Raw genomic sequence first — 19,729 nt, forward strand, 5'->3', positions numbered from 1 at the left:
GAATGGCGTCATGGTGTACAGAGTAGGCATATGAATATTCCAAACAGCCCCAAGAGCTTTCTAGCCCCTAGCTTTCTAGCTTTCTAGCCCTAGGGGCTCAGGAGAGCAGTCCTGATGAGGGCTAAGGATCTCAAAGTCCTGGGAATCTGCTAGGAATTTGGAAATAGTTACCATCAGCAAGGAAGAGGAAGTGGAAGGAGAAGAAGACTAAAGTCACAAGCCTGAGAAACTCCCAAATGAAAGGGGTGTCAAGAAGAAAGAAAGTAAGTAGTAGAATGTAGAACAGACATAGAGAAAGCAGCCAATGCAATGAGTGTCCGGCTGTGTCGGTTGGAGGGACGATGAGGGAGTTGGAAGCAGAAGGATAAAGAGAGGGCAAAACAGCAGGCAGTAAAATTGTGGAAGTTACAAGACAAGATTTGAAGAAAGTTGTGGTGACCTGGGGTCAAAGAGGTCAAGAACAGTAGAAGTCAGTACTCTCAATTCATAGAAATGAATAGAAAGAAATGTAACCAAATTCTATTTAAGTGCCCAGTATGGGGAGGAGTGCAGGAGGATGTACAGTGTATAGAGGTAGAAACGTAATCTAAGCATGTTTCTGGAAGCCTCAGTGCCAGGAAACCATGGGGTTGTTGGAGTAGCCCATCTGATTATTGCTCAAGGCCCCAGAACTGCACACAGAGAACCATTAGAAAGACCTTGAAACAAGGTCTGAACTGAAACAGTTCTCATGGCCACTTCAGGGACAAATCCATACCAAGATTTTTTTTCCATCACTTTGATGCCAAAACTGGGCATGAGACTGTTTGGAACATTCATATGCCTACTCTGTACACCATGATGCCATTCCTTTGCTGAGGGCTAACTGCCTCCCCAGGTGCTTAGCTAAGTCTTACTTAGGTTAATACGCACACAGTCACACACAGTCACACTCACACCTTTCTCCTCTCATTCTCTCTTGCCCACAGTTTGGGTCTGGGAGATACCTCTTCTAGGATGGTAAAGGGTTAACACTGCCCCAGTCTCTCCCCCTTGCTTCTCCCAAATACCTGCCTGTACTCCAAATACATAAAATACCCCCAGGTAGGACACACACACAAACTTGGCTGCTTACAACGGCTGATGGGTTATGTAGACAAGTGAAGCAGACCCATGGTGACTATGTCGAACTGGAGCTCAAGCAGCCCATCTCACTGAGCAGTCACTGTAGGGTTATAGCTAACTCCTCCTTGAAAAATTACAGATCCATCTGTGACAGATCTTCCAGACTTTTATAGTAAGTGTCCCAACTTTTAACTGCTAGCAGCTATTTAAAAACCTTTAAACACTGAGAAGAAATACAAAACACATCTGAAGGCAAAGGGGCCCAGAACTCATGAATGTGACACATCTGCCTTAAAGTTTTCAGCTTTTGAATCCAAAAACCAGAAGCATGGCAGATTATTCTGCTTTCCACTTTGTCACTTCCCCCCAAGTGTCCCTTGTGCCTGAACCATGTGGACATGTAGGGGTGGTGGTGAGACAGGAAAGAAAGACCAAGATTCAAGAATATAGATGTAGAAAATATTATGCAGCACAAGATAAAGAATCTAAACCAAAAGAAGGGCAGAAAACTAAGATCTATTGTACACTTTTGATGTAACCAATCACACACACGTTATTTCCTCATTTCATCTTCATAATGATTCTGATAAATATGAATCATTGTCCCCAGTTTACAGGTGAGAACCTGAGCTTCAAGGGGAGAAAGCAATTTGCCTGTGATTACACAAAGGTAGAGCTGGAATTTAAAACCAGATTATTCTTACTAGAAGTCATATTCCTATTCAAACTGGTTTCCAAGTGGCTGAATGCTCACGTAATGATAAGTGTGGATGTTGCTAATATAAAATATAAATATGTTTAGGACCATCTGTTTCTATCTAGTCAAGTGCCCATTACCATCCTCCTTGGGAAAAATAGACATCTGGGGAGCTGGCCTCTGTCACAACTCCAATGCCGTTACTTCCTCTTTTTCTCCATCCAAGTTCTTCCTCCAAATCTCTGTTCTTTCAGACTTATGGACCATCTAGTCAAGAATGTTACTTAAAATGTTTTTTTCTTTACATAAGTCCATAGGGCTATGCTGAATCTTGGCATAACTCTGGTTACGTACAAAACTAGCAAACGTATACCTTAGTTCTAGAATTTATTAAAAAAAAAACCTATCTACCCTACAAGTGCATGGAAGACACCACTTCTATTTAGTGCTCCACTGGATGTTTTAGTCAATATAATAAATAAAAAAGGAATAAAAATGTATAAGTATTGGAAAGAAGGAAATAAAGTTGTGTTTTATGAGCCAATGACACAGTGGTAGACACAGAAAATCCTTAAATAAAATAATCTACAGGTAAATTATTAAAATTAATTTAGTAAGTTTAGCAAGGTTACTGGATTCAAGATCAACACAAAGATTGTATATCTCTATACATTAATTTATTTTAATGTTTATGAATTTTCTGTTAGAAGTCTTCCAATTATCTATTAGATTTATTTCTAGGTATTTGATATTTTATGATTCTTTTATAAATGATATCTTTTTAAAATTATCCAAATGTGTATTTTTTTACCATTGTTATACAGAAATATAACTTTGTGTGTGTTGACCTTGAATCCAACAACTTTGCCACAGTTACTTACTAATTTAAATGATTGAATGATTTCTAACAGAAAAGTTCTAAAACACTATTAAGAGAAATTAAAGAGAATCTAAATAAGTGGATAGCTATACCAAGGAGAGGGAGACTTGGTTTATAAATATGCCTATTCTCCCCAAACTAAGCTATAAATTCAAAACAGTCTCAGTAAAAATTCTAGTAGGACTCTGTGTTGAGTGTGTGTGTATAAATTGGCAAGCTGATCCTAAGATTTCTATACAAATGGAAGGGCAAAGAATAACCACAACATTTAAGAACAACAAAGTAAGAGAGCTAATTCTGCTTTATATCAAGGCTTATAACATATAACAGTATGGTATCAGTCCAAGGAGAACAAAACAAAGAGTCCAGAAACAGACCTTGAGACAATTCGGAATATATCCCACCTTTGCCAGCTGGCCGTGTCTGTCTAGTGTAGAGCTAGCTATTACGGAGAGGTGTTTGGGAAAGGTGTGTATTATCACCCAAGACAGTCATCCTTTCTAAGGGTACAAAAGTTACACTTTTCAACTGTTCACAGTTCAAATTATGTGAATCTTGGTCAATTTAGATTATAGACATCAGACAGTGTCTCTTTCATCAACAGGATAAAATCCTACTTTAATGCTCTAAGTTGGGTCCAGTAAATTCAGTATCTTAAAAGATGTGCTTACATTATTGTAAGATTGATTAAAAACGGGATCAGTCTGCTACCGTGGAAAATGAGAAACACTAACTACGTGTGTTTGCTAGGTGTGTTAAAGAGGACTTTCACTAGAGTAGATGATGGGTAACAAAATATTTTAGTTGGGCTCATTTACACTCCAACAAAATCAGGATATACCAGTAAGGTAGACAAAGAAAGAAGGATGTTGAGCAGACCATTAATTTCTAATGTTTCTGCCTCAGGAAGGACTGAGAAATATCACATAAGATGGTGGCAACAGGAAAGCAGAGAAATGGACAGATTTGAGAAGCATTTGCCAAAATCTAATCTAATAACCTATATCTAAATTAGTGCATCAGTGTAGTATTAAACATAATGAACATAATTCCTACATTTCTCTTAATTGGAAGAAAAATTTCCATGTACATGGAATTATCAATCTGATCAAAACGGAAACAATCCAGGAAATTCTATATAATTTCTCATGAAAATTTTAAATGTCAGTTATACTTTCCACAGTTGTACTACCCTTTAATCAAAAAGTCCAGGCCCTTGTGCTTGCTCTCTAAATGCCCAGTTGCTATGACAGTCTTCGTCTACTCAATCCAATCCTTGCCATTCTCAGCAGGGCTTTGTATTAGAGGAAAGTACATTTCCTAGGCTCCCTTGTTCTCGGGCTTCTAGACGAGTTCAGCCCATGGAAGATACTGGCAAAAGATTGGAGTGGGCCAGAGAGAAGCAACCAGGGCATGTCTCCCTTTCTCTGTTGTGACAGTAGCTGCTGAGTCACTGCCATGGCTCCTACTCCTACTAGCCAGCCCTTCCTCTGCGGTCCCTGCCATGGTTCCATCTTCCACCAGTGTTTCTGGATCCTGGGAGCTTGGTACTACCATCTCTGTCCCTCCAGTTCTAAGGGTGGTAGCAATTCCCCACTGCTGCTAATCTCTGGTTTATTTTGCCTTCCCAACTGGCTTCTTATTTCTTCCTTCACCTGTGTAAGCAATTGGTATGGACTGAATTTTGTACACCTTCCCACACCCACAATTCATGTTTGGGGCCTAACCCTCAGTGTAGCTGTATTTGGAGTAGTAAATAAGGTTAAATTAGGTCATAAGGGTAGAGCCCTAATCAGATGGCATTAGTGTCCTTACGAGAGAAGACATTAGAGAGTTCTCTCTCTCTCTCTCTCTCGCTCTCGCTCTCGCTCTCTCACTCTCTCTCTGTAACATACATTGTTTAAGCCACTGAGTGTTGTATTTTGTTATGGTAGCCCCGGCTGATTAATTCAGCATTTCCTTGCATTGTACTTCCACTGTTTGAAATAGCTAAAAGAGTTTTCAATCTCCTGCTTACCTTGACTGACACATTCTTTATATCATTGATACCATAAAATATTTACCATAAAATATCCTAATATGTGATCTTTCTTAGCTTATTCTGCTTTATATCCAGCCTTATAACATTTAATAGTATGGTATCAGTCCAAGGAGAACAAAACAGACAATCCAGAAACAGACCTTGAGACTATTCAGAATAATTACCCACCTTTGCCAGCTGGCTGTGTCTGTCTAGTATAGAGCTAGCTCTTATGGAAAGGTGTTTGGGAAAGGCATGTATTATCACCCAAGACAGTCATCATAACTCCTCCACTTGCTAGCTGCATGACCTAAGAAAAGTTAGTTAATCTCATTCATCTCTGGTTTCCTTTTCTGGGAAGTAGCCTAACAATAGTACTAACTTAAGAGGATTGTTCTGGACTAAATAAATTACTCTGTACAAAGTGCTTAGATTATTTTTAGGCACGTAGCAAGCTCTCGATAAATCTAAGGATTATTTTTAGCTATAATTTATTGAGCACCTATTGGCTGTTAAGCACTGTAATAGATATAGGGGACATAAAGATAAATAAGAAACAACACCCTCAAAAAGTTGCAGGATACTAACAGAGACAAACACATGAACAGGTGATTAACATAATATATGGCAAGTACATTAGTAGACATGGGAAAGCCAAATATGCATGATCCATTAGGGAGGCAATTGTTTGGGAGGGTTGGAAAGTAATCATCAAGGTTTGGATCCCAGTTATGTCAATCACTAATGGTTTTACTCTAAGCATGTTCCCTAATTTCACGTAAGTCCCTATTTTATCACCTGCAATAGGAGGATAATAGTATCTAGCTTATAAGGATATGGTAAGAAGAAACAAGACATAAAAGTACAGTTTCTGGGATAGTTCCCAGGGGATGACAGGTGCTAAGAAAAGGATAGTTATCTTTGTCAGCAATAGGGGAGCAAAGAATTAGATTGCCCAACCCAGCCCAGTATGCACCCACCCTCCCAGTTTCCCACTCCTTCCCCACTCTGATCCATTTGATAATGACTGCCTTTCTCTCCCTTTTTCCTTCTCAGAAGAGAAAATTAGGTCTTTCCTACTTTTCTAGTATGAGTATAGATAAGCATAACCACTTTAGAAGATTTCTTGAAGAGAATCTATTAAATCTAAATATATGAAATATATGAATACAAAGCAATTCCACCCCTACGTATCTATCCAGAAATCAGTACCTATAAGCACCAAAAGATGTAAAAGAATGTTTATAGCAGCTTTATTCATACTAGCACCAAACTGGAAGCAAACTCAATGCCCATCAACAGGAGAGTACATTGTGGTATAGTCATGTAAAATGGAATATTACAGAGCAACAAGAATGGGCTAGAGTTGCATGCAATGATATAGACACGTCTCACAAACAGTGTTGAGAGCAAAAGAAGCCAGAGTACATACTTTACTATTCCATTTATAGAAAGTTCAAGAATAGGCAAAATAAATCTATGGTCCTAGAAATCAGAAGAGCGGTTACCTTTGGGGAAGCATTTGCTGAGAGCAGTGGTATACTGGTGAATGTCTAACAATCAGTTCTCAAAAGAAAAGAAAAGAAAATCCTGATTTTCCAGCATTGGCCATTCCCGTAATATTAATACTCCCACCATGGTAGATTTCAAGCTACCAGTGTGATGTCACTGTGCACATGTTATGTATACAGTCTGCCCTTGGGAGTTGGTGTGAGCCAGCTCCAGCCATAGTGAAGGGGCATCCTAGTGTGCTGAAAATATTCTGGATCGTGATCCGGATGGTACTTACACAGGTGGAGTCTTAAGGTTTGTTCACTTGATGGTGTGTATATTATACCTAAATAAATAGTAAAACGTAACAATGCCTGTAGGAACTCGAAGAACAAAAGCACTTATATCCATGTCTCAGGAAGATCCAAAGAGTTACTAGAGATTCAGAGACTAAAAGGCAGTGCTCAGATCCTCTTGCTCACCAACCCCCCACCACCACCACCAACAGTGAGGAGAAAAAAAGAGATCCCATTAGTCAACATTAGCACAAACAGAAGAGAGATGTTGACTTTCAGCTGGGCCGCTCTCAAGTTCTTCAACTTGAGACTCAACTCAACCTCATCACCAACAGCTGATAACGCCACATGAAAGAACGTTGCTTCCAGATTCACTGCTTTAACTAACTATGGCCCCATCCGTCACTTAGCAATGAAGATTACTCCACTGGGTGGCTCCAGTTGAATGTCTTAAGCACAGGACCCCCTGAACACAATGATCAGACAGGAAAATACACCAGCATAAACAATGTTACTTTTATTTTAAGTAAAAATCGCATTCATATCATTTTCCTAGTGTCACTCAAATCTTAAATATGTTCAATATGTCTGAAAGATATCTGTGATGTAGCTAAATGAGACATTTTAGTAAGACAGCTGCTCCTAACATGTACAGTATTTGTATATTTAAAGTTACAAAACGAAAGCAAAATGTTAAAGGGGCTTGATGGATGAGAGCTCGACACATCCACAGATTCATTTGTTTCCAATCTGGCAGTACAGGACCATAGAAAATACCAGACCAAGTATCTAGAAAATAAAATAACAAGATTAACATGGAATTTAAAATGCTGGAGACATTACAAATAGACAGAAAGACTATTACATATGAAAAAGATCCTGGCTACTGACAGTTCTCATCTTATTTTCCTAAGTCATCGCTCTGCTTGGATGACCAGTGAGACGAAAAGAGCATTGAGAAAGCTTTTGGAGTATTCTGTGTTTTTAATCAGTTTTTAGCTGGCCAATCCGCTTGTAACTGGCCCTGTCTGATTGTGCAGGATTGGCTGCCCTCAGAGCACCCTATCTTTCTCAAACACACACACCCTTCTGTGGGGCATCTACCCTGGAGCTCTGAAGAACTTAGGCCTCTGGGGGGCTAAGTGTACCTACTGCTTCCATGAATAGGCTATGCGATCATCTGGTTTAGATCATCTGCATAAAATCAAGGCGTCTAGAATTTCTCTTGCCATATTTTTAGGCATTGCCAAGAGGAATGAAGAAAGTAACTTTTTTTTTTTCTTAAAAAGCTTCTAAATCTACAGGGAATAGCTTAATTCAGGAATTTCCTTTGAAGTGAAAAAGCTCAGCTGAAAATCTGGGACATAATTTCCATCTCATTAAATGGCTCTCCCAAGAATGAGGGACCCTAAAACTTGCCCTCGTTGACTCGGCAGTCAGTGCCTGGCCTGCTGTGGCTTCGATGCAGAAATGATGGAAAGGACCCCTGTGTATTATAGATGGAAGGTTTCCTCCCCACTGAGGCAGGAGGAGAGCCAGGGGCCATTTATGCTGAGTCATCCTAAGTGTTCCTCCTGTACTGAGTCATCCTGCTTACTAATTCTTTCCTGGAAATGCATTTCAGATGAGAACTGCTGCCCAGTATTTCTTCCTTCTTAAAAACAAAACAGTAGACACCAATTCTCTGCAAAAATAATGATTTTCATCCATAATATTCTTTTAGAATGTTCTTTTAGAATGACCTGGAAAAGCCCTGAAATTTCATCTTTATGCCTTGGTCTCAAGCCTTCAGTCTGGGAACAAGTATTAGGAAAGAGTAAAGAAAATGGACAAAATATTGGGATAAGACAACTCTCTATTGCCATTCACTGTCACATCCTTGTAATAGAAGTCCAGCATTCATCAGCATACTAGATGATTAATATCACATTTTCTTGCATCAGAAAAGATAATTTATCATTGTTCATAAAAGTGGGAATAATTAAAAGAGATTCATCATACAGTAATATATGCTAGGACGCAGGATAACCTTGTAGGCTGTGTGCATGAGTTCTCATATTCTGAGGCAGTCCAAAAAACGTTATAAAATTCTCATTTCCCTATCTTTTAATTGCTCTGTTCCTACGACCTCCTGTCAAGATAATGTTTATCCTACGAAGTGATGACTATCATTGTCAATGGCTTTTTCCCTCCCCCACTAATTAGAATGAGGAGTGAGAGTTCTGCTGATTTTCTGTGCTAGTAAGTTGTGTAGTCAAATAAGGAGAGATATGATAGCCTTGTTATTTAATTCTGTAATAAGAATTCCAATGTCTATAGATAAAATTTCCTTACAAAATAAAGCATTTTGCATAGATCCCTGACATCTTATCTGAGAAAAATCCCTCAGGGATGTGGTCTTAACAGATTGAAAATACCTATTGCTCAGTCTGTCACAGCCTGTGCCTAAGCAGATTAACATCAAAGGTCTAAATGTCAGAGGGTGATTTTTTCGTGTGATATTTGTCTATGGAAATAGTTTGAATATACTTTCCGCAGGAAGATATTTGTTTCTATTTCCTTCTTAAAAATAGTTATTAGAGAGATTTTTTTCTATGTATATTTATGTTTTCTTGAATTTGAATTTGGGAAACAGAATGGAGACAGGCCTCAGTGTTAAGCAACTAATATTAACTCCTGTAAGACAGACTAATGTACATTTTTTGGATACAGTTTTGTAGACTGGATATTTTCAAAGCTCCTTTTTTTAAGATTTATTTGTTTAAAAAAAAAGATTTATTTGTTTATTTATTCATGACAGACACACAGAGAAAGAGAGAGGTAGAGACACAGGCAGAGGGAGAAGCAGGCTCCATACAGGGAGCCTGACGTGAGACTCGATCCTGGGTCTCCAGGATCACACCCTGGGCGGAAGGCGGCGCTAAACCGCTAGGCCACCGGGGCTGCCCCAAAGCTCCTTTTTTAATAAAAAGAGGAGGAATATAAAATGATTTTTTTTTCTCTTCAAATCCTAGAGGGAGGGCAGGCTTTTAGATTGAGGGAGTGAACAACAAAAAATGGCCAAGAGTTTTTTGAATCAACCATTTGCTATATCTACATGTAGTCTAGAAATCACACTTAACTGGCATTAAATCAGGAAAATGGTGATACTTTGTGATACTACTGTACAAATTCCATATCTATAAATTATTCTTTGGAAGGTCTTTTTCTTATACATGTCTTTAGAACAAGCAGTAAAATACTAGACGTGTAACAAACACATGGAATATACCAATTTCATAAAATACTGAAATGCTATTCCTCCTGTAATCTTATTTTCCATTAAATGTACTTAGATTCTTGGCAATGCCTTTGGCTATGATATGAGAGACATCGATCTTCCTAGTTGATTGTGTCCTTATTTTCTTTGGCTTTGCTTCCGAGAAGTTTCTTAAAAGCATCAGTGGTTTGTAGCCAGTCATAGTCAATTGTCTGAATTCGAGTCTAATATGGATTTGACACTTATAATGACACTTACACTGAATACCACATTTAAAGCCTGATCTTTTCAATCATTCATTTAAAGTCTACTCCTCCAACATATATGTATGTGTGTTTCATGCTTATAAATATATGAGTACATTTGTGTGTGATTCCTTACTCATCTCTACAACCATTAGCTCGTATTTCTATTCTTTGCATAAACCCCAAGTACAAAGGAGAGAGAAAAAGGACATTATACAAAAGGCTGAATCCAGAGAGATAGACCTAGCACATAGCACCATTTGACGTCCATTATATATCAGACAAAAAGAAAGTTGACCATGTCTACTGAGAGATTGTGCCATACTTAGACCTGTTAATTTGGACTACAAGGAAGTACTACTCAACAGCCCAACCTGCTGCTCAAACTCTACAGTTAACCTAAAAGAGCACTTAGAACACTAAATTGCTTCAATCCCAGCTAAAATTCCTCTCTGTCAGTAAAGTGGCACAAGTAAGAGATAGAAAGCTACCAGAAATCCGGGGGAGGACATTGTATAGTGTTCTACAAAAGTGAAGCGGAAGTCACTCATCTGACCTAACCAGCCCCCAGAGGCAGTAACCAGGAGGACACCTCACATGTCATTAGGATCCTTGCCAATGTCCTGACAGAGGATCAAGAGTGAGTTGACTCACTTGATATCTAAATTAACCAAGATCTGGAATGACTCCGAAAACGCTTCTCTGAAATAGTTCTATTCCATCTTTCTAGCAAAGAAATTTAGGCCATGTAGAAAGTATCCTCAGGTTCTTTAAAAAGTCATACCAAGAAAGTCCATCAAGATAAAAATCCAATACAAGTTTTTTTTTTCAACACCAATAATCAAATTGATAAATAAATACATAAACCTTAAATTTCCTTTAAAATTTCCTCAAGTGAGCCCATAGTCCTTAAGACATCTGTCCCTAGTTTTTAAAAATTGTTAGATTTCTCTAGATGGAACAGCAGGAAAAGAGCTCCCCACACTCTTGAGGTGAGTTTTTATTTTGTTTCAAAATCAAGAAGAGAGGTAAGAATTTGTAAAGGTTGTATTTTGGTTTTGTTTGGTGCTTTCTCTTCTAACTTCAGGAAACCTTAACTCTTATGCTGGTTTTCAACATAAAAAGGAAATCTGGGATTAAGAACTGTGTGGAGATTAACTCAATTTTTGTCCCAGTGGAGAGATCATTCATAATGTTCTCAGCTGTGCTTGATTGACAAGATTGTAATCCTCTTCCAAAACCAAAGACTGCCAGAAAAGATGCTAAACCTTGAACAGTTGGCACCAGTGTTTTTCTCAAGCACCTGGTTTATGCTTGGCTTACTATAAATATTTGTTGGAAGAATTAATGAATAAACAATGAATGAAGAGTCAACAATGCAAGGTTATACTGTACCTCAATAACCGCCAGTCCAAATGCTATTCCAATTACTATCAGAATATGCTTTGCAACTACTTCTTTTATCAAAGAAATACATGGCTGTTAAAAAACAAAACATAAAAAGTTACCTTTAATCAAAATTTTGACCTTATTTTAATTAAGTTCCCCCTCCCATTGGGTTGACCATTGCTATGGAAGAACAGTCAACAAAAAGGAATTGGATTGATTATTCCACTCTTCCATTCCGTCAATCCACGCTTCTACCCACCCCCAAAGCTTGTTAACTGTGGTTTGTTCATACATTGGAAAGTACCAAGAAAGAAAATCTTGCTTCAGCTATCTCATTGCTAAATCTAGGAATCTTTAGATATAAATAATACTTTTATCCTAACTTTCAGTTATTCATTTTAGAACTGTTATCACTTTGTGTATTATTTAGGTTTGTAATCTGCAGCAAAGAGTTCCCTGGTTGGGGTTTCAGCTAACTGTAGCATAAACTTTCATTTTTAAAACAAGGTTTAAAAAAATCGCTAAATAATTTATATCTGAGTTATTTTTACTGGAAAAACGAAAAAAAATTACTGTGTCCACTATTTTGTCTTGACCTTGGTAAAAAACGAGAATTTAGAAAGTAGCCTCTCTGCCACATTTGTTGAAATATATTCAAGCTAGCATGCAATTTCAGCTTATGACATTTTAGGCCAGACTTAAAAATTCCAGCAATTGTAAATTATATGGATAATTTTCAAAATGGGAAAACACGACACAATGTAATAGTGGTATTATCTGTATTGCCAGAAAATGTATCATTCCTATGATAGTCTTATATGCACAGAGGGCTAACAAAATATTGCTATGGTTAATAAAATAAAAGTTCTCCATAAGGCTGAGTAAAATAGTCTTTTCCCTCTCATTCTTAAATGTAATGGGTTTCTCCACTCACATCTGATCCAAAGTGGTAAACATTAGAGTAAATTATTATGTCATTTAGGGTTAACTATAAGATTAATGATCTTATCTACGGAGTCACATTCATTATATTTGAGGAGTTTTCCTCCCTTTCCCCTCCAGATAACCAGGTTATCTTGGCAAAAGGTAGGGGGGAATAAAAAGAAATGTGAGTTATGGCCATTCCAGATTTCTTATTTTTCCAGACTTTTTGCAAATGACACAAGGCAGATGGAAGTATTTTATGAATTTATGACCCTCCTTTTGGGAAACTGGTGCAGCTATCAGCCTATCTTCAGCTGAATTATGTGTGAATTTGGAGGGAATGTCTATTACTTTTTAGGATAAAAAAAAAAATCTATCCTGAGGAAAAACATCTTCAAGTTGAATCTTTAACAGGCAACAGATAACAATTTGCAACTGAATTTACTAATGTCCTCATCATCCTAAGTGGCAACTGCATTCATTGACACCATATTTATTTCGCCTCTTCTTTGCAGATATCACATCACTAAATTAGGTCGGCAGGAATATAAAAAGTAAGAATAAAACTGTTTAGTGATACTACTTTGACAATAAAAAAAATCTGATTGCTCTGTAGTCTGGTGGATAACTTCTCCTCATGAATTATGTTAAGTACTAGTAACAGCAATTCCCCTTTAGAGCGGAGTCTCCTGATTTTTTTTTTTTTTGAGTCTCCTGATTTTTGATGAGATTAGTAAAAGAGATCCGACAGCCAGTGGGAGAGAAACTTCCCCTGAGATACTTTCTATTTCCTACTATATAATTAACCTCAGTAGCCATCACTACATCAATGCCAAAATGAAAATAATCATCAGGTATTATAGAAATTAATTCATTGAATTATAAGAGCTTTTATATATCTTTCTCCCAACTAGATTATAACCTTCTCGAGGTTCCAGAAGTATATGTGATTTTAACAAGGGTCTGTTTGACACATAGTGGGCACTGAAGAATAACAACAAATAAATTAAACATTAATGTTGATAATTATTTTTTGTAGGCATTCCTCCCAGGCAGAAGGAACAATTTATGTAAAGACCTGTGGTAAGGGACAGATAGCATATCCTCTAGGAGACCTTGAACCCTGAAGACTGAGTTACCTAGGGTCCCATAATACCTTGTGCCTGCCCCTATCTAAGAAATACCAATAATTATTGAAATGAAGCTGCCTAGCTTTCTTTCTTCATTATTTGAGTATAACCCCCATGAGTGCAATCATTATGGCTGTCTGGAATGGATATCCCGTGGCTGGTAAATGGCCTGGCCCATTGGAAGTGGTCAATCATCTTTGATGAACTAAGCAATAATAAGAAATATGACATTCACATATTGACATCTACAAGAGACATAAATATGATATCTGTAACACATAAAAGATGAACCCAGCTCTTTTGATTGACTTTAGATGTCCGAGGCCACTTCTCAAATAGAGCAATAATTAGGCAAATTGATTGATACACTAACATCCAGAGCCAAACTACTGAAGACCAAGTCTTTATACCCACATAATTACTTAAAAAAAGGAACCTTTGATAAGAACAAGAAATATTAACTTTATAAACTGAAGTGAAACTATATATTTCTAGGATTTATGTGAAAATAGAAAAAATAGTTAAGAATAATGATTAAAGTCATCAATCATTATTAATGAGGATGAGATAACTTTCATCGGTTAGCTTGTACTTTCCTTGGAATGTTTCTTTGATCTATTAAAGTTGACTTTAAGTGATATCAGACTCAAAAAAAAATACTTTCACTTTTTTATACCTACTTTTATCTTTAAACAGTATCTACTTTTTATTGGGAAACTCCTGGGACTTTTATATCATGATTCCCATTGTAATTGCTTGCAATTTAATTTTTTTGTAGAGACTTTCACTGGAAAAAAAAATCAACAGAACCACTTACTGTGTCAAATTTCATTTGTCCTCACCTGTTTGTAAACATTTTTGCCATCATACATCACACAAGAATCTGACAAACTTGAACATTCACATGACTTGTAATTCTCTTGAAAATTATTTCCCCAGTCAGCAGCTCCATTGACCAAACCACAGCATTTAAACTGTTTAATGAAAAGTAGATATAAAGAGCAATCACTAAAGAAGAAAAAAACATTGTCAATACATTGAATCCTATTCTTCTGAAACTATTAATGTGATGTTTCTTATACTAAAATGTCATGTAAATCATCTCAACAACTTCTCTAGGTGTAGAAGAAAAATGAAGGAATCTTCCATTTGGGCCTTAATAGTAATTAAAAAAAAATAGGGTTGCAGATGCACAAGTCTGAGGAAGTTGGCAAAAGGACAAAAAAACTCACCTAGTTTTAAATGACAAAAGAGAGGGGCAGAAACAGATCTAGTACCCTAGATTTCAGGAAAGAAGCTTCCAAAGAGTTAGTCCATGAGAAAATCAAGGTCTCTTTAAAAAACTTTTGCTCAAAAGAGATGAGAGAGTTTTAAAAAATGAAATTTCCATCTCATGATCTTTGATCATTTTGGGAAGAGAGGAGGAAAAGAGAGAGAGGCCTCTCAAAGGCCAAAGAAGATGCTTAGTGGGGCCTCTCATAAGACTGAATTTTATACGGAAAGCCACAAAATGAGGGAGGGATGCAAATGAAGGAGGAAGCTCTCAGAATAACGTTAAGGCCCAGAATACACTGGAACGTGAGGAAACACGAAGGGAGTTTGGGGTCATGTTTTAGGAAGAAAAACAAGGAAGCGATAAGCCCAATGACTCAGGGTTTACGGCACAGCCATATTATTAGGTGAAAGAGAGAAGTAACTGTCCCTCATCTGGTCCTACTTGCTCTAGTAGAGAGACAATACTCCATGAAGAAAAGGTAGAGGAAAAAAGTTGCTGAAGGAAATAGAACCAAGATTGCACAGTTTTCTAGGCTCAGATGTATTGTAAGGCCCAGATATTGAGAAAACTCACTTACGGGCTGGGTGATCATGTTACCCACGTTGCTTAACCTCTCTGTGCCTCTGTTCTTTATCTGTAGAATACAGATAGTCGTAGTTGCTCACAGTAACATGTAAGTCGTAGACTTGTTGTAAAGAAAAAAAATGGGAAAATTCACATGAAGCTATGAAGTGCTTAGCTCAGTGCCTGGCTTGTAGAAATTACTCAGCATGCGTTTGCTACAGTTGTTTTATGGCAGTTGTTGCCATTTCCATTATTCTCTGTTCAATGCTGATATGAATAATTTAGATAAATATTTGGAAAGTACCTTTTCAGCTCTGTAGTTGATAGAGAGCTGGCATGATGATTAACACATTGGGGAGCAGAATCAAGCTCCAAAGTGATTTCAAAGAATGGACTCAAACCAACTAGTTCGGTGGAAGCAGATACAAAGTCTTGCACTTGGGCTCAAAGCCTTAGATGCACAAATATCTGACTCAGCAGACATTCATATGACAAACAGTGAAAGATTTCAGTCGGTCGCAAGGTCAATCAGTATTAGCAGAGAAGGCAATCTTGAAATAACCTTCTTTCCTGTTTCCATGGTAGACATGATTAATTGCTTATGCCTTTTGATTAAATAGTCTTGAACAATAGTAATTGATAGAAAAACCCAGATCTTTTTTTTTTAAGTCCCATTATATGTACTCACAGGTCAGTCCATATTTGGAATACAATATACCTCAGGATTCCTTAGGGAGGCCTAGAAACAGAAGACAGAGGAGAAGGTAGAAAGGCTAAACTTGGTAAGATATCTGGTCACCAGATCAGACCTGAGAGAAGTCGAGGAAGAAGCTGGTCAGGATTTGTTGCAAGTGTTATAACAGCTGGATGAATAAGGCTCTGTGCAGTGAATAACTCAATGACCTCTAGAAAAATAGCCATCACCGAGAATCCAAGAGGGGCATATTCTATTAGTATGTTAGCAGAAAATTCACCTGGGAATTCTCTGAAATCAAAAGAGAAAACCACTTTGTATCTACAACTTCTGTCCACGTGTGGTAAGGCCCCAAGTCATCCAGCCAGAGTTCGGTATAGGATTCTTTTTCCAAAAAAGCATTCCTAAAAAGGAAAAGCCCTGGTGGAGAGAGGGAGGAAGAGACAACTAGAGAAAGAGGGAGGGAGGGAAGAAGATGGACAAAGCAGATCATCAGGAGCAGAATGTAATACAGGATGCTCTCCCACTGCACACAGTTCAGCTCTGCCCAGCTGGGCCCAGTGCCGCACTGCACCCCACCCCCCATCAATCCCACTCTTAACCCAAAGAAAGGAGGGAGGGAAGAAAGAAGGAAGGAATAAAAATGGACATTAAAGAACTATAGTTCTATGAACATAGGAAGCTTCAGGCATAGAATCAGTGCACCAGAACAGAAGTAATTCAGAACTTTGCTACAGCAAACAGAACATGTAAACCCCCGTGCTTAGACTAGACCTTGGCCATCAGGGATGGCATGCAACAAGTGTAATTCGGAACCCAAACCTGAGACCCAGTGGTTACCTACAGTACCTTTCGTCTTAGGTCAACCACCAGGGAGGATGAATGATGCTCAATTCCACCCAGGGGAAGAACTGAGTTGCTTAAATTCTTCCTGCTTTAAACCTGGGTTGACCTGGGCTCCAGAGTAGGATGCTGCAAGGGAGAGGATCAAGAAACGCAGCTATGGGGAAGCTGGGAAAAGCACCACACAGAGGAAGTGAAACAGAGACGGATTCCTATCAGGTTTCAGCTCTTGGAAATGATGCTTTAAGCAGAATTTTTACAAGCTGGAGTCTATTCAAACAGGAACTGGGGAATGCTCTGGAAAAAAAAAAAAGCCATCTGATAAATATTTCAAGAAACTAAGGATGTTTCAACTTAAGAAGCAAAGCTTTTAGAAATCATATGATAGCCATTGTCAAAGTAAAATTGCAATGCGCAGAAGCATCAGTAGATTTTCTTTTTCCTCCGGCCAGAAGGAAGAACACGGACTAAATAATGTAAATCCTAGGGAGGCAGGTTTTCTTTCAAACTAAGAAAGAACAGACTAATCATCAGACAGAGATATAAATGGGACGGGATGGGCAAAAATGGACGAACTTTCAACTCATCAATGTTTAGAGAGTGGATGAACATAAATATAAAATACATCAAGCAACGAGAAGTCAAGTTAAATGCCCTACAAAGTCCAACTCTCCTCCTCTAAGACTCTGAGAACTTCCCTAACGTGTGAACCAAATGCTACATGTAGTCAATACGATGGGGATTCTGAATAAAGGAGTGATTAGGAGTTTCACAGAGTAAGTAATATTTTAGTGAGGCCTTGAAGTACACGTAGTATCTGGGAAGGAAGAGGAAAGTCGTAAGTATTTCCCAAGATAGGGAATGATGCTGGGACTGGAAGGTAGAATTTGTTTAAGGGATCCTGAGTAGATGAACCTGACTGGACCAGAGAGGGGGGTGGTGGTGGTTGTGTGCTTGTTTTGTGTTTGTTTTATTTTTATGAAGTAGTACTTACTAGTGTTAAAATATCAGGTAAGAGCCAGAGAGTAGAACACCCTCAACGCCTTGCCCAAGTTTTGACTTTACCCTAAAGACAGTGAAGGTTTTAATAAGTAAATAAGGGAGAGACTAGTAGATAAATTTAAAATAATAACTAGTCAGACAGCTGGGTTCAAATTCCAAACTCATTTCTCATTAGCCAGCAGACCTCTTGAGGACCTAACCTCCTTATCCGTAAAATAGGGATAATAAAGATAATGCGATCCATGTCACAGAGCTGTCATAAGGATTAAATGAGCTACTGAATGTAAGGGCAAGTACATACGGAAAAGCAATAAATGATTCCTATAATTCTTCGTATGACAGAGGGGGCAGCCATGGAGGCAGAGAGAGAGAGAGAGAGAGAGAGAAAATCGTCCACATGCCCCCAAACACTGTCCTGCTAGATGGTAAATATGAGGCAACAATTGGTTTGGCCCAAAGGAGGCTTAATTGGTCATAAACGTATCTTCTTGATCTCTGTCCTTCTAAACTGCTCCAGAACTTCCTAAGAAGCTGGGAATAAAGTTAGAAATACTCTCGGATTTTTCTTACTGCATAGTGATAGGATAATCAGTCCAAAACTGCAAAATGGACTCATGGACCATTTTGTTTGGACCATTCTGTTTACAAAGTCAACATACAACCAACGCCCAACTCCCCAAAGGGCCTATAAATTCTAATTACCTCGTTTTGAAATTCAGTCAGGGCTTTCTGGAATGCTTTTGCATTCTCATCTGCTGCGCTCAAAAGCTTTATGTTTTCATGGAGAGTCTCATTCAGAATGCGCTCAGACTGAAAATTGAAAAGCATTGTTAAATTATTCATGCCAGAGGGCAGTATTTTGATTTTTTTTCCGGCTTTTCCAAAATTATCGAATATCATGTGTACACACCTCAGATTTGAAAGTAGCTCCTAAGATACCTGCCGCCACCTGCAGGAGCAGGATCAGAAGCAAGCCTATGAAAAACTGAAAAACAAAAAAAAGAAAGAAAGAAAGAAATGGAATATGTATTATCCCCAGGGCAGTCAGTCATCATCTCTTGGGACCCTTGGGCTTGGTGCATCTTCAGGCAGTTGGGATCATTTAACGGCTGGAATACTAACAGCATTCTTCATTTACTCTACCCTTTGCCTCAAAAATCCAGTTTGGAGGCCATGAGTGGCCAAAAACATTTGCTTCAAATACTGACCAGGCAAAGGAGTTAAAACAAACATTTACTGGTAGGATTGTAGACTTCGAGGTGATGTTGAATGAAGGAAGTGTGAACACTTAGATTCAATTATTTGAATATTATCTTTTTCTTTCTCTTTCTTCATCAAATGCAAACTCACACAAACTTGAAAACAGACTTCAGAAGTGACTTCAAAGCTCCATTTCTACCTCTAGCAGAATCACCTGGGGTCTCATTATAAATGTCGACTCCCAAAACCTGTCTCAGAGCTACTGAATCATAGCCTTAAAGAATGCATCCCACAAATTAGTTTTTCTCTTTTTAAAACAAGCTCCTAAAGTAATTAAATCTCCCAAATTGCAAATGAGGCCTTATTGATCAAAAAGCAACCACAAGGGATGCTATTAAAATCCTATTAAGCTCCGTCTCTACCTTCCCTGGTAATAAACAAACAGCTAAAAATTTCTTTCGGGGACAAACACAGTACTTATTTTATTAGAGAAACAAGCTTAAATGAGCTCTGTAAATGCTAAGGTTAGGCTTTATCTAATAAATATGTCACTATCTTTTTCTAATACTTTTTCTACATCCATTTATTATTTTCTACTGTACCCGTTAAATGTCGGTGGGTTATCCCAACCCCATCCATCCTCCTTGAAGCTTTCTAAGGCACAAATATGATTACCTCAGTCCCTCACAATTTTGTTAGCATGGAATATGAGGTG

General features: G+C 38.0%; 1 protein-coding gene across 1 annotated transcript in view; it reads right to left on the minus strand.

Annotated features, from left to right (window-relative positions):
• Positions 1-6,980: 6,980 nt before the first annotated feature.
• The window catches only part of TSPAN8 (tetraspanin 8), a 31,527-nt gene continuing 18,778 nt past the window's right edge, over positions 6,981-19,729 (minus strand). Inside the window, exons 4-8 of the mRNA XM_025476592.3 lie at positions 18,725-18,799; positions 18,517-18,624; positions 14,278-14,409; positions 11,388-11,471; positions 6,981-7,277 (exon numbers count right to left, since the gene is read on the minus strand). Of these exons, the coding sequence (XP_025332377.1) occupies positions 7,224-7,277; positions 11,388-11,471; positions 14,278-14,409; positions 18,517-18,624; positions 18,725-18,799 (453 nt within the window). The 3' untranslated portion in view covers positions 6,981-7,223. The remainder of the gene's footprint in view (positions 7,278-11,387; positions 11,472-14,277; positions 14,410-18,516; positions 18,625-18,724; positions 18,800-19,729) is intronic.

The sequence above is a fragment of the Canis lupus genome, chromosome 10, assembly GCF_003254725.2.
Source record: "Canis lupus dingo isolate Sandy chromosome 10, ASM325472v2, whole genome shotgun sequence".
NCBI lineage: Eukaryota > Metazoa > Chordata > Mammalia > Carnivora > Canidae > Canis > Canis lupus.